Below are 12,903 nucleotides of genomic sequence, written 5' to 3'. Positions count from 1 at the left end.
ATATCAGTGAGTTATTTTGATGGAATGGTCGATATTTAACTTTATCGCTAACATCGGTCGATACCGATACCATGCCGATAATATCGTGCATCCCTAGCCCATTAATAAAGTGACCAAGCCTGGGTTTACAGTTTTGGTAAACACAATGGATAAGTTGTACAGGATGCCCTTGTGCACACATTTTAGCCCAGTTGCTATCCTGGAGCTGCACAAAACAATGCAGAAACAGAGTTGCAGCTGAGCTGAAAACAGTGGAGTTGTTTGCAACGGAAACAGATTTATTGTTTGTGTTCGTTGAAAAATACATGAGAAGAAGACATGGAAAAATTATCGCATATTAAATTGCCTTTGCAATATTGAGGTTAAAAAAAATTGCATTTGAATATTTTCCAAAATCGTTCAGCCCTCATCTACAGTTGCTGCTCAGTTAGCTTAAAGGAACATAGATACTTGGTTAGGTTTACAAAAACCTCTCGGGAGTCGAAGTAAACCGTTTCAGAACGCAGGAGGAAGATTCACACGGATCTGACGCGCCAGACATCGATGGAGAGGCTGCTTTACGATCTGCAGCCTCGTTAAAATAAATCCTTTGTTAGTTCAGAGCAAACGATCTTAAACCAGAGCACTAAAACAAATCACGTCTGCAAAACACAACACGACGAAGTCAGCTTGCATGTTTGAAAACTGACAACTGCAAAAAACAGACGTGTCTGCGCTGCGTTTTCCTGAGCGGCTCAGTTTTAACATTGTTCTGGTTAATGTGACAAATTAACAAAGGTCATAATTCACATGCGTTCATTTAAAACGTCCCGTTTACCTATTTGCACATCTCAGTATTTCTTACTCTTCTCATTTCCACAGACTTCTCATGTGGCCGTTTGAAAATGTTGAAAATACAAAACGGCAGTAAACGTGTCAAAACCCAAACCCTGATTTAGGGAGTAAATATGCTGCGCCCGTGGTTCCCAAGCTTTTTCATTTACAAACCACAAAATATCTACGACATAAAATCTGGACCCACGCTGTTGCTGGTTAAAGTACACAAACATTTAAGCAAACAAATGTGAACACAAACAGCCACTGCAGCCATTTTAACCATTCATTCAACCTTTATTTAAACAGGCTAGTCTCACTGAGGCACGAGGACTCATTTACAAGAGAGACCTGTTCCAGACAGAACATGTAAAGTACAGACATTAACAATAAATTACAGTAAAAATGAAGTTAAATAAAACAATAAATCCAGGTGCCGTAAAACAGGGTGAAATACTAAAAACAAGAACATATTTATTTATAGTTTTTGCAACAGTTTAAACACAAATCTAAAGTTTTTCTTCTGCTTGTCCGAGGCGGCGCAGAGCGATGGATCCTGGTGAGTGGAGGGAGACATTTTATCCACCATCAGGTGCAGTGGAGGAGCCAGGGGGTGGCCAATGGTGGCCTTGGCCCCCTTACATTAATTTTCAGCCAATCATTTGAGGAAACTAATACGGTCGAAGCAGAAGGCCGCTTGTCCTGAGTCTGGTTCTGCTAAAGGTTTCTTCCTCATGAGCGAGTTTTTCCTTTCCACTGTCGCCTTCAAGCTCAAGATGAGAGTTCTGTGATGAACTCAAAATCAGTCTGCTCCTCAGATAAATAGTGTTACCATAAATTATTATTTTTATATATGAATGTTTCTGTTAACTTATTATTTTTAGGTACCACTTTACAATAAGGCTCCTCTTATAGCTGGTTAATAAATAGTTTATAGATGCACATTATTTAATCCTCTATAAACACTTCATAAATCATCAATAACTGATTATTATGCATTAATTAAGGGCAAGAAAGAGACAAAACTGACCAGTTTCTTGCCAAATACTGAGACAAATCTGTTCACCTATATATTACATCTAGATTTGTTATAATTAAACATTTCAGACTAAGTTACTACCTTGTAAGCACAGTAAGCATTTGTAAACCTATTATTTTAGGATATAATATTAATTGTAGATACTTATAAAGGAGTGATAAAGTACAATATTAAATGCTACAATAATTGGTTCACAAATGTGTATTGTGCTTACAAGGTAGTAACAGTCTGAAATATTGAATACAACAACTCTAGATGAAATATATAGGTGAACAGATGTGGCAAGAAACTGGTCAGTTTTGTCTCTCTATCACCCTTAATTAATGCTTAATAGGCAGTTATTAATGATTTATGAAGAGTTTATAAAGAAATTAATAATGTATCTAAAAAATATTATCCATCGATAAGGGGAGCCTTATTTTAAAGTGGTATATTTCTGTTCAATGGCCCTGAGATGACTTCTGTTTAGGCCTGTCACGATAACAAATTTTGCTGGACTGTTAATTGTCTCAGAAATTATTGCGATAAATGATAATATTGTTTGAAATTTAACAATATTTAGTAATTATTGTCAAATTTAGGAAGAAATGTTGGTTAATTTGTTTTGTGTGTAGTACTTTTTTTTGACCAACAGATGGCAGTATAAGACTGTTTGAACTGAAGGATGGATAGTGAGGGAGCGAGCAGCGTGTCTCTAAGAAAAATGGGAGGGAGGCCCCTTGACATGACATGGACTGTCTCTATTTCCTTTTTTCGGTTCTCAAAATGGTGGACGCTCTGTGTGGATTGAGCTCTTTAGCATAACATTTGTCACACAAAGCTTTTAATTTAAAAAAATCAAACATGTTCTCGGAAAAAAACAACTTTTTAGACGAAGGCACAGGTTTCAACTGTGAATTTTGAAGCTTCGACAAGACAGAGTCCGTCCCCCACGAAGTCGGCCTGTTAGCTTAGCTCATAGCTTAGCTTCTCAGCTTAGCTGCTTTTAACGATCCAAAAACACAATTTTGGACGATTAAAACGGATTTTAAAGAGAAAGGGAGGGTTCAGTGAAGAACACCGGAGTTGAACCTTTTGTCTCTTTCAGTAGAAAGAGAGACACGAAGAAACGATAAAGCAGATAAATGAAAATGAGGTCGATAATTTGCATTTATCATGCAATTAATTGATTTATTGCTTATCGTGAGAGGTCTACTTCTGTTGTGACTTGGCGCTATATAAATAAACTGAATTTAATAGAATTAATACAACCCAATTTATGATAGTGACCTTTATAAGCCTAGCTGTAGTTGCATACCAACATGGATGTTGGCACCTCACTTATTTATCAAGTTATGGTCGCAACATGCACGGACAGACGACAGGCGGGTATGCTCAACTCCCCCTCTTTGCTCCGCGACAGGGAACAACAAGATGCTGTGCTGGGATGACCTACTGACTCAGTAAGTGGGCTTCACTTAAAAACCAGAACCGAAGAAGTCCACTGTGAATTCTTGGTAAAACTATAAACTGTTAGCAAATATTATATACATAGACCATTAATCCTTCAGGGAAAATGCGTCACCAAAAACAGGTGTGACCACTGAGTCAACATTTTAAAGAGCTCAAATTATTTAAAGAAAACTTCCGTAGCTTTAGTTTCTCCTCTCCTCAGACAGCCTGAGAAGCAGCCCCACCCGTCCAGATAAGAGCCGACCACAGGAAAACAATTAGCCGTCAGTTTGCATTAGGAGGAAGTTTTATGGCACAAAAATCCGACTTAATGGAGCTGAGGACACGCCGAGCTCTAATGCTGTGGTAGGACGCACCTTCTTCTGGCGAGGTTTGTGTGACTGCAGGCTGACAGCGCTGCAGTGCCTTCTGGGTAACTTCGCTGAAACAAATGTCTGCGTTCCAACAAGCCGCCTACAGCGGCAGCTTTTCAAAAGGTTCAGATTACGGGACGCTGGTTCTGTCTGCTTTACAGGAACTACAAGACTAACTGCCAGTCAATAAACAGTTCACTGGAGCCTTGTAAAATCATTTGACTGTTAGATTCAGGACTCCTACCTGTGTGGAAATAGATTACTGTATAAAAAGTGTTAACATTAGCGATGAATAAATAAACGTTAAATATCTCTAAACACCCCTTTTTATTATCTTGTTTACAAAAATGTTGTGTATTAATAGTAGAGGTTCCCAAAAGTCAGTTCTGGTCTTCACTGTAGGTCATAAACCATCATGGTGGGGTCTTAAAATGATCTCCAGAAATCAAATCAGATTTTTGTCATATTTATTGTAAAACAGTTCAAATAGTTGAAAAACCGAAGATGTTTGTGTTCGCCCATGTTTAATTGGAACATTAGCTTTGCTTGTTGCTCAACCAGAGATAATCTGGTAATTTGAAGGTCAGGAGTTGAAATGTTTGGAAAGTTTTAGGAGGAGAAGATGCACAAAACTAGAGTTCAGTGGTTTTATTCTGCTCAAGTCCTCGTGTTCTCACCACAGTTCATGTCTGTATTTAATTAGTCGTCTTTAAAATACTGAAATTTACCACAATAAGACGTAAATCTTTACTAATAGAAACACTAGAGCGCTAAAGGCTACAAAAACAGATAAAAATAGTTTCTTATAAGCTGTCACTTATTCCAAATGTTCTAAATCAGGGTGCCCAATACGTTGATAGCGATCTACCGGTCCATTGCAATCAGTTGATCGCAAAGGTAATATGAGTAGATCGCGTGGCATTAAAATAATAGACGTCAGCCTATCATCCACTTCACTATGAAATTTGTCACTTGATTGACATCGAGGGCAGCCAGTGTGAGGCCAGGCCCTGACACATGGGTCACCACACATACACATACAACTGCGCCAAGAAATATCAAGCTACCGAGTTGCCTAGTTAGCCCCCAGTTTATTTCTTCTAAACGAAACTCTAGAAATTATATAAAATGAGTGGGGGAGCTGGACCAAGTAAGAAGCAAAAAACCTACCATTTCCATATGGAATGGGAGGAGGATTTTTTTTTTCACGATGTCATATTCGAAGTGCGTTTCCCTCATCTGCTAGTCTGCCATTGCTATTCCGAAGAAGGGAAATGTGGAGCAGCATTTTCGAGCTATTCATAAAAACTAAGACACCGACTTCCTTCTGAAAAGCGATCTGAGAAAGAAAAAGATGAAGGAGCTAAAATCCCAGTTATCCGGACAGCAGTCATTTTTCCTACCACGAAAGCGAAGAAGCTACCGATGCATCAAGTGAGTCACTGAATAACTAATTGCTAAGCACAAGAAGTCGTGACGAAGAGAGGGTAAAAGAGGGATTTGTTGAAGCAGCTGACTCGTTGTTCCAAGATTTTAAAAACAACCCAGAAATATTATCTTGGATCAAAGCTCTCCAGGTATCAAGAAGTACGGTTACATGGCGATGTGATGCCATGTCCGAGGATTTCACCCAGCAACTTTGGAAGGACTGCGAGTGTGTTTCACTGCAATTGGACGAGTCTACAGACATGAGTGGCACAGCAAATAAGTACATGTTTTGTACTTTTATAGTAGGTAGATCACTTTGACTCGGTCACTTTAAAAGTAGCTTGCATGCTGAGAAAGTGTGGGCACCCCTGCTCTAAATGAACCGTTGTGCCCGATTAAACTATTTTCATCCTAATCTTTTTTATTTTGTCTAATCAAACTGCCGTTCCATTAAAGCATCTTCTTGCGTCACATTATTGGGGACTCGCCTATTATTCGACACCTTGGAAGTGAGTCTACATTTCAATCTCTGTTAATGCGGCCCGAACCACAATGTCTACCCCCACAAAACTTCTATCAAAACGACCGGCTCGGCCCCGTGATGCGTGCTTTTACTTTTATTGGCAATTGGAGTTACCATGGCGACATATTTTGCTAACAAAAGATGCCAAATTTCCGTTAAGAAATGAACAGGAGAAAAAATTTCAAAGAAACTGAGTAACGTATGGCGCCATTTTGGTTCAACATGCATGGAAGGCACTTATTATTACCTATTATTATTATTATTAATTAGTAAAAATAATAATTCACAACAATTATTAATTTAAATAATTATACATATAAATATTTATAACTATTAATATTAACTATCATTGTGAATATTATTAATAATAATTAATAAATTAACAATATAGTAATAATTATTAATATTAATTACTAAGTAATATTAATTATTAATGTTAATATTTATTATTAATAATAATTTAATAATAAATAGGCCGTCCCCGTCAAAGTTTCTCCAGGAACGTTCTAGTTGATGCTTTCATGTGTCGTTGGGACCAAATTACATTTCGTTCATCTCCTAGTTATAGTTTTTAATCAACTCTGAAGTGAAGTGTGGGGATTGTTCGGGTTGCGTGATTGGGGGGGGGGGGGGGGTGTAGTCCTGTTGGGTTTACCTGCAGAGACTGGAGGGACTCGGAGTTAGTGTCGCAGAACAGGATGATGTTGTTGGCCATGCTGAAGCTTTCTCTGACCCCCAGGTGGTAGAAGAGCGAAGGCTGGCGGAAAGCGTCGGTCATCTCCACCACAGCGATGTCTGAAGACAAAAACAGGGACAGGGTTCATGTTAAAAGTCAGTTTAACCAGCTGAGCGAGCAGGACTACAGATGCTGAGCTGTTCTTATGTTGGTTTATCATCTAAAAGTCGATCAACACAACAACGGTTTTACAGCCAAATTTTATTATCAAGTACATTTAGCTTTTTATATTCTTTCTGGAACAGGTCCCTCTTGAAAATGAAGTGGGTACAAAGTGGGATGAGGTGGGTTTAGTTTAGTTTGGTTTGGTTTAGTTTATTATTTTTTGAATATGTAAAAAAAAAACAAAAAAACCTGCAACTGAATTGTTGGGCAATAAGGCCTTGGCTGGCGTTTCGCTTTATTGTGAAAGGGTTCAACCGGTTGAAGTCAAGGATTTCGTGTTTATTTGCAAAGAGAAGCAGTTTGGGTTTAGGAACCTCGCAACAGAAGAAACAAACTAGAACGTTCCTGTAGAAACTTTGATGGGGACTGCCACATTGCGGCCATTTAAAAAAAAATATTTGACAACACTACGTCTTGGGGTTCGCTCTGAGCTACCACCACACCAAATTTCAGCTCAACATATTTTAAAATAGTTGACTTATACTTTTTCCCCTTTCGCCTAAAGGCAGCCATCTTGGATTTTTGATCTCGGGGGGCCGAGATGGGGTAGGGATAGGTCAGCCAGCTGGGGACCAGGAAGTCTTGGCTCGACTCCCAGTCATTCACATGCCGTGGTGTCTCTGAGCAAGACTCCTAATCCCTAATTGCTTCCCGGGTGCTTACATAGCTGCCCACTGCTCCACCTGGGTGTATCTCAGGTGCGATGGGTGAAATGCAGAGAACTAATTTAGCCATTGTTTGGGAACTTACAATGATGACAATCTCAGACTTCCCTTCCCTTGATTTACATCAGGAACATAACAACTCACTCTCTGCTACAACTACACCAAATTTCAGCTCAATATCTCAAAGAATGGCTGAGTTGTAGTCAATTTTGTGTTTTCTCAGGTAGCTGTGGCAGCCATCTTGATCTAAAATGGCTCCACAAGTTAATCAGAGTGGTTTTTTTTTTCAGGGATCTCTCCACTCTAGGTCATGTGACCTCACTGTGTCAGATTAGAGGCTGCGAAGAGTTCCGTCAGCGTATTTCAATTAGAAAAATGACGTCATTGTTTGCAAATCGCGTCGCCACGGTAACTCAACATGCCAATAAACGTAATGTTGCACATCACGGTGCCGAGCCGGTCGTTTTGATGTAACGGTTGTGGTGGGACACGTTGCTGTTCGGGCTGCATTAAAGCTGAAGGAAGAGCAAGACCCCTTTGACAAAATTCATATCAAGAAACTTGCAAAACAAATTTCTCAAACCTCTCCAGTACCAGTTGGTTGTAGTCTCTGTTCTGCAACAGTAAAGTACCACTTTTCCATTATGAGGAAGAACAAGTGGTTATTCAGCTTTTCAACTGAAGCATTAGGAACATCTGGCTAGCTGATTGAAACCTAATTATTAACTCCCAAAAGAAAAGAAGCCTTTTTCTTTCCTGCAAGAATAAAACTCATTGATGGAGGACGAAGTGGCGAGGAAGAGGATGGGAACAGCAGCACAGCCCAAGTTCTTCAAACTGCCCTCTCTACCTTCAACGGCCTTTTAGTTCCCACTAAAACCACAATCCATGCTCTCCCACTGTCCTCACATCAGATTCCCTTCTTAAATCTTGTCAGTGTCCTGTAGTTTTTTCTTTAGCATTTGAAAATAGTGCATGTCAGTAAGTGTTGGTATCTGGTTCTTCTTAAAACAAATATCAAAGGTGAGTAGGCTCACCATTTTTAATCTGTTAGCAAAATAAACACGTTTAATACCAGCTGGACTTAATTATACGATCGGGATCAAGAAGTCAAGAGGAGTAAATATCGTCAAGTGCTTCTCTGTCCAGCAGGTCCCCGCTGATGGAGCGGAGGGTTTATGGTCTGGAACAGCACGTCCACTGCAAACCAAACAGCCTGACACGGTGCAGATGACGCCTTGCTCGTCTCTTAGAACGAGCACGATTGTGATCTAGAGTTTCAGCCGTACAGCAGAATGGTGAACCGTGTTTGTCAGATTGCTTGGAGCCGCTGATAACACAAACAAATCGGCACAAAGGCTGTACTCCTGAAATAACAGAAGAGCTCAGAGTCCCAGAGATAAAACCCCGCCCGGTTTTTGTCACGTTTCCAACCACCCACCTCATTCTGTCAACAAACACACGGAGAGTCGATGTTTTCCGAGTCTCCTGAGCAACTCTGGGTCATTTTAAGGTCATTTAAGTTAAATATTACTCCACTAAAAATGCACTCTGTTGTTTCAGGTCGTGTAAACTCAGGTGATAGCTGGATTCAATTTCTCTTTTTGAAGATCGCCTGAATGCATTTTGATCCTGAGAAGCCAAAACCAAAGCTGGATACTGCTGGGTCACGGGGGTCGCCGGTGCCCATGTCCAACAATCACTGTGCGAGGGGCGGAGTACACCCTGGACAGGTCTCCAGTCCATCACAGGGACACATAGAGACAAACAACCATCCACTCTCTCTAACCCAGGGACAATTTAGAGTTACCAATCAGCCTAACATGCATGTTTTTAGTCTGTGGGAGGAAACCGGAGTACCCGGAGAAAATCCACGCAAGCACGGAGAGAACATGCAAACTCCACCCAGAAAGGCCCCTGGACCGGGATTTGAACCTGCTCGCTGAGAGGCAGCAGCTCTGCAAGGAAAAGGGGCATTACTGATGGTTTCTGTAGCCATGGTGTCATAATGACATCATTAAGAGGTGGATAAACTCAGGCAGGATACCACTGAGGGCCTGTGTGTACAATGCACGGTCCGGCACTGCACAGCTGCTCTGTTGTTAGATCTACATCATCCCGAGGAGGTTAACTGAACCTCACATTCCTCACAGAGCTAACGGTTTCAATCTTTGTGGTTGAGTTTGTGCTAAAGTTTTTAACTTCTCGTGACATAAGAACTGCCTAAAACCACCGTCAATTGCAGATTAAATTTGTACAAAGCTGTAAAAACTGTCCGTTCTTTGTCAAGAGAAGCTGCAACGCTTAATCAGGACCCAATGCAAAGACTATGCAGATGACTTTCATGTTAACAAGAGATTATACTCAAATGGCTTCATGTTGGAATATGGCAGGAAATTATGTTGATAAAGTTGCGCTTTACACTTTTTTTTAAGGCTTTATTTAACATTTCCCAATTTATTTACAAGAGTGCTGACCAAAGTGCTTCACAAGGAGGTCAAGAAATAATTTACAAACTTCTTTACCAAGGAACAAAAACCTGTCAAGACAGTCTTTGTCATCTGTAACGTGCCGAACACGAAGCGCTTTATTTAAAGTGGAAGACTTTGAATGATGCGCTTCCTTGTGCAAGATCCTCCCCGACTTCTCTCTGGGATGTTATCGAAGATGAAAACATGCATCTGACTTCTCAAACCCTTCAGCTGTGAGACGTACGCGTGTGTGTGTGTGTGTGTGTGAATGTGCAGCTGTGGGGAAGATTCAGACGATTCTCTGGACGTTCACTCCCTGAGCAGAGAGAAAATAGCTCCAATTCACCCACATGAAATAACTTTTTGGATGGTTTTAATCTCTTTTTGCTTTGATCTGTTATTTATGTTCTTTCCTACAGATAAAGCTCTATCACACGGAACACTATCTGCAAAGAGCTGCAGCTGCAAACGGCTAAAGAAACATTTCAGAACTCGACGGAGACCAAACAGACTAAGCGGAGATCACATTGTAGACAAATTATGAAGAAGGTAAGGAAATGGATTCACAACTAGAGTCAATTTATTGTCATTCGCACCTCATGTGGTACATGTGGTGGAGCGAAATTATGTACACAGGGTCCCAGTTACAGCAAACAATAAAATGTATAAGAAAAACAGTAATAAGATCTAAGATTTGAACTAAGAAAAACATCAACTAAATATACACTAAGCACTAATATCAACATCATTTTCATTTATCGACTTTATCATTTCTTCATGTCTCTCTCTTTCTACTGAAGACACTGGATGACAAAAGGCTCAACCCCGGTGTTCTTCACTGACCCCTCCCTTTCTTTTTAAAATCTGTTTTAACCATCTAAAATCATGTTTTTGGATCATTAAAAGCAGCTAAGATGAGAAGCTATGAGCTAAGCTAACAAGCAGACATCGGGGGGAAACCTCCGTCTTGTCGAAGTTCCAAAATTCACGGTTGAAACTCGTGCCTTCGTGTAAAAAGTTATTTTTTTCTGCAAAAAGAAGCCGAGAACTTGTTTACTGATATTTTTTTATTAAAAGCTTTGAGTGAAAAATGCTAAAGTGCCCAGACTACACTGAGCGTTCGCCATTTTGAGAACTGAAAAACAGGAAGGGGAGACAGCCCATGTCACGTCAAGGGGCCTCCCTCCCATTTTTCTTAAAGAGACACGCTGCTCGCTCCCTCACTATCCATCCTTCAGTTCAAACAGTCTTATACCGTCATCTGGTGGTCAAAAAAGGTACTACATTCAAAATAAAATTATTTCTTCTTAAATTTGACAATAATGACTAATTATTGTCAAATTTCAAACAATTTTATCGTTTATCGCAATAATTTCTGAGACAATTAATCGCCCAGTAAAATTTGTTATCGTGACAGGCTTATTCGCAACAGCAAAATACTCCAAGCAGCACGCAGATGCTCGCAGTTTGACTTGGAGCAGCACAATTCAAGACATCACATGAAGACATCACGCAGCTTCATGAACCCATCGAGCATAATTTAAACAGGTGCTCATTAATGGCCTCGGAGGACGAGTTTCTCATCATCAAACCTCGGTTTTCTGGTGAGCTTTTAAAAAAAATAGCTTCCATTTCCATGAGTGCTCTGAGAAGCAGATACAAGGAGTTTTGGGCTCTGGCTCGGTGGAATATCAACGAACAGCGTGCTTTCTCTGAACGAGCAGCACCAGGACGTCTGCTGCCTGAAAATAAGTGCAACTTTCTGACAGATCACACAAAGCATTAATCCTCACCCACGCATGCTAATGATTAACATCTCTTTGTAACTTCTAGGAGTGTAACGCAAACAGATGACGGCGTCACAATCAGATCAAGACCGTGACTGACGGCATTCAAATGTTGGGTTTCTCCAAAGAAACTGGTCTCATCTCCTTGCAGACCTCTGTAATCCCGAGCAAACGCATGCAATGTTTTCTCTGCTAACGTGCTTCATGCGGACGAGGTGAAACAGGATGCCAGCGACCAGACAGAACATGTTGCCTGATAAATAAAAGATAAGCTCGTCTCACTTCTCCACTGCCAGCCGGCCTCTTCAGTTTTCCATCTGAAGGAGATCTGAACGTAAAACACGATTAAACCTGCAACAAGAAGCTCGATCTTTTTTCTTCTTCTTTCAGACAAATAAAAGACAATCCAGCAAAAAGAAAGTGGGATAATATTTTATAAAACAAGCGGTGCACTGATGCATCTCATCGCTAAGGGTTTTGAATAGTGAATGTAGTTTTCAAGATGAGCGTTCTGGATTTTGAACAGAGAATGAGTGAACCGTAATGTTTTTGGTGCAAGATATTCAAGTGGGTAAAAATTACTTTGTGTTCATTTTTTATTTTTTATTGTTCCAGGCGGCGCAGAGTGGCAAGTTGAGGGAGCGATTTTATCAAAGACCAGGTGGAACGGCGAGCTCGGCCACCCCAGATTAATTCTCGGCCACCCCAAGTGCCACCCCAATCCAGTGGTGATTTTAGCCTCTTTCTGGGGGTGCTCAAACACCACTAAATTTTAACTCTGCGCCCCTGAAAAAAAAAAAAAAAAAACATAATTAAGATTTTGTAAGGAAACTTAGTTCTCAAATCTTAGATTCACCAAAATATTTAATACATTTGAAATAAAAATGGAATAAATGATGACACTTTTAAACGGGCCAGTAAAATCTATGATTTTTATTGCACGAGTCAGATCCTCAACGCCACCTGTCAATCAGTCCAGTAGGCACGTCAGCAACTGACCAATCGGCGATCACAATTTATCTCCAAGTGAAACACCCCTTCCTTACCTGCAGGAGCTCCACCCCCTTTTCATCCGACAACATTGTTGGGATTTCGCATTACGAATGCTTTGCAGTCAGAGGGATTTTGTGAAAAATCATCAAAAGAAATTGTTAAACATCAGTGGAGAACGTGTAACTCAGACAGCGTTACTTTGAGCATTTAGAGGGTGGAATGCAATTATTCCATTTCCAAATCCTAAATGAAGTCTGGACAAATGTAAACGATGGATAAAGGTCAGTGGTCGACCTCATGATCAGCTGAATAGAACAGTTATAAACAGGAAGTACCACATGCTGTTCTGTAAGAAGGTAACTGAGTAAATCCTCCATTTTTTTTTAATCACAATTACATTGTATGCTTAATGGTTAAACTAAAACTAGGTGTGGTTTGTTTTGTATGTTGTAAATTCTGGTTGCACAAGTTTAGTATT

At 40.2% G+C, this 12,903-nt stretch overlaps 1 protein-coding gene across 1 annotated transcript in view; it reads right to left on the bottom strand.

The window, feature by feature from the left end:
* The window catches only part of map3k5 (mitogen-activated protein kinase kinase kinase 5), a 107,801-nt gene that overhangs the window by 75,735 nt on the left and 19,163 nt on the right, over window positions 1-12,903 (bottom strand). The window contains exon 2 of the mRNA XM_037685930.1: window positions 6,264-6,403. Coding sequence (XP_037541858.1) covers window positions 6,264-6,403 — 140 coding nt within the window. The remainder of the gene's footprint in view (window positions 1-6,263; window positions 6,404-12,903) is intronic.

Source organism: Nematolebias whitei, chromosome 12 (assembly GCF_014905685.2).
Source record: "Nematolebias whitei isolate Nwh7 chromosome 12, NemWhi1, whole genome shotgun sequence".
In the NCBI taxonomy this organism is placed as follows: domain Eukaryota; kingdom Metazoa; phylum Chordata; class Actinopteri; order Cyprinodontiformes; family Rivulidae; genus Nematolebias; species Nematolebias whitei.
Note: the sequence above shows the minus strand (reverse complement) of the source record. Positions and strands in the feature narration are given on the sequence as shown.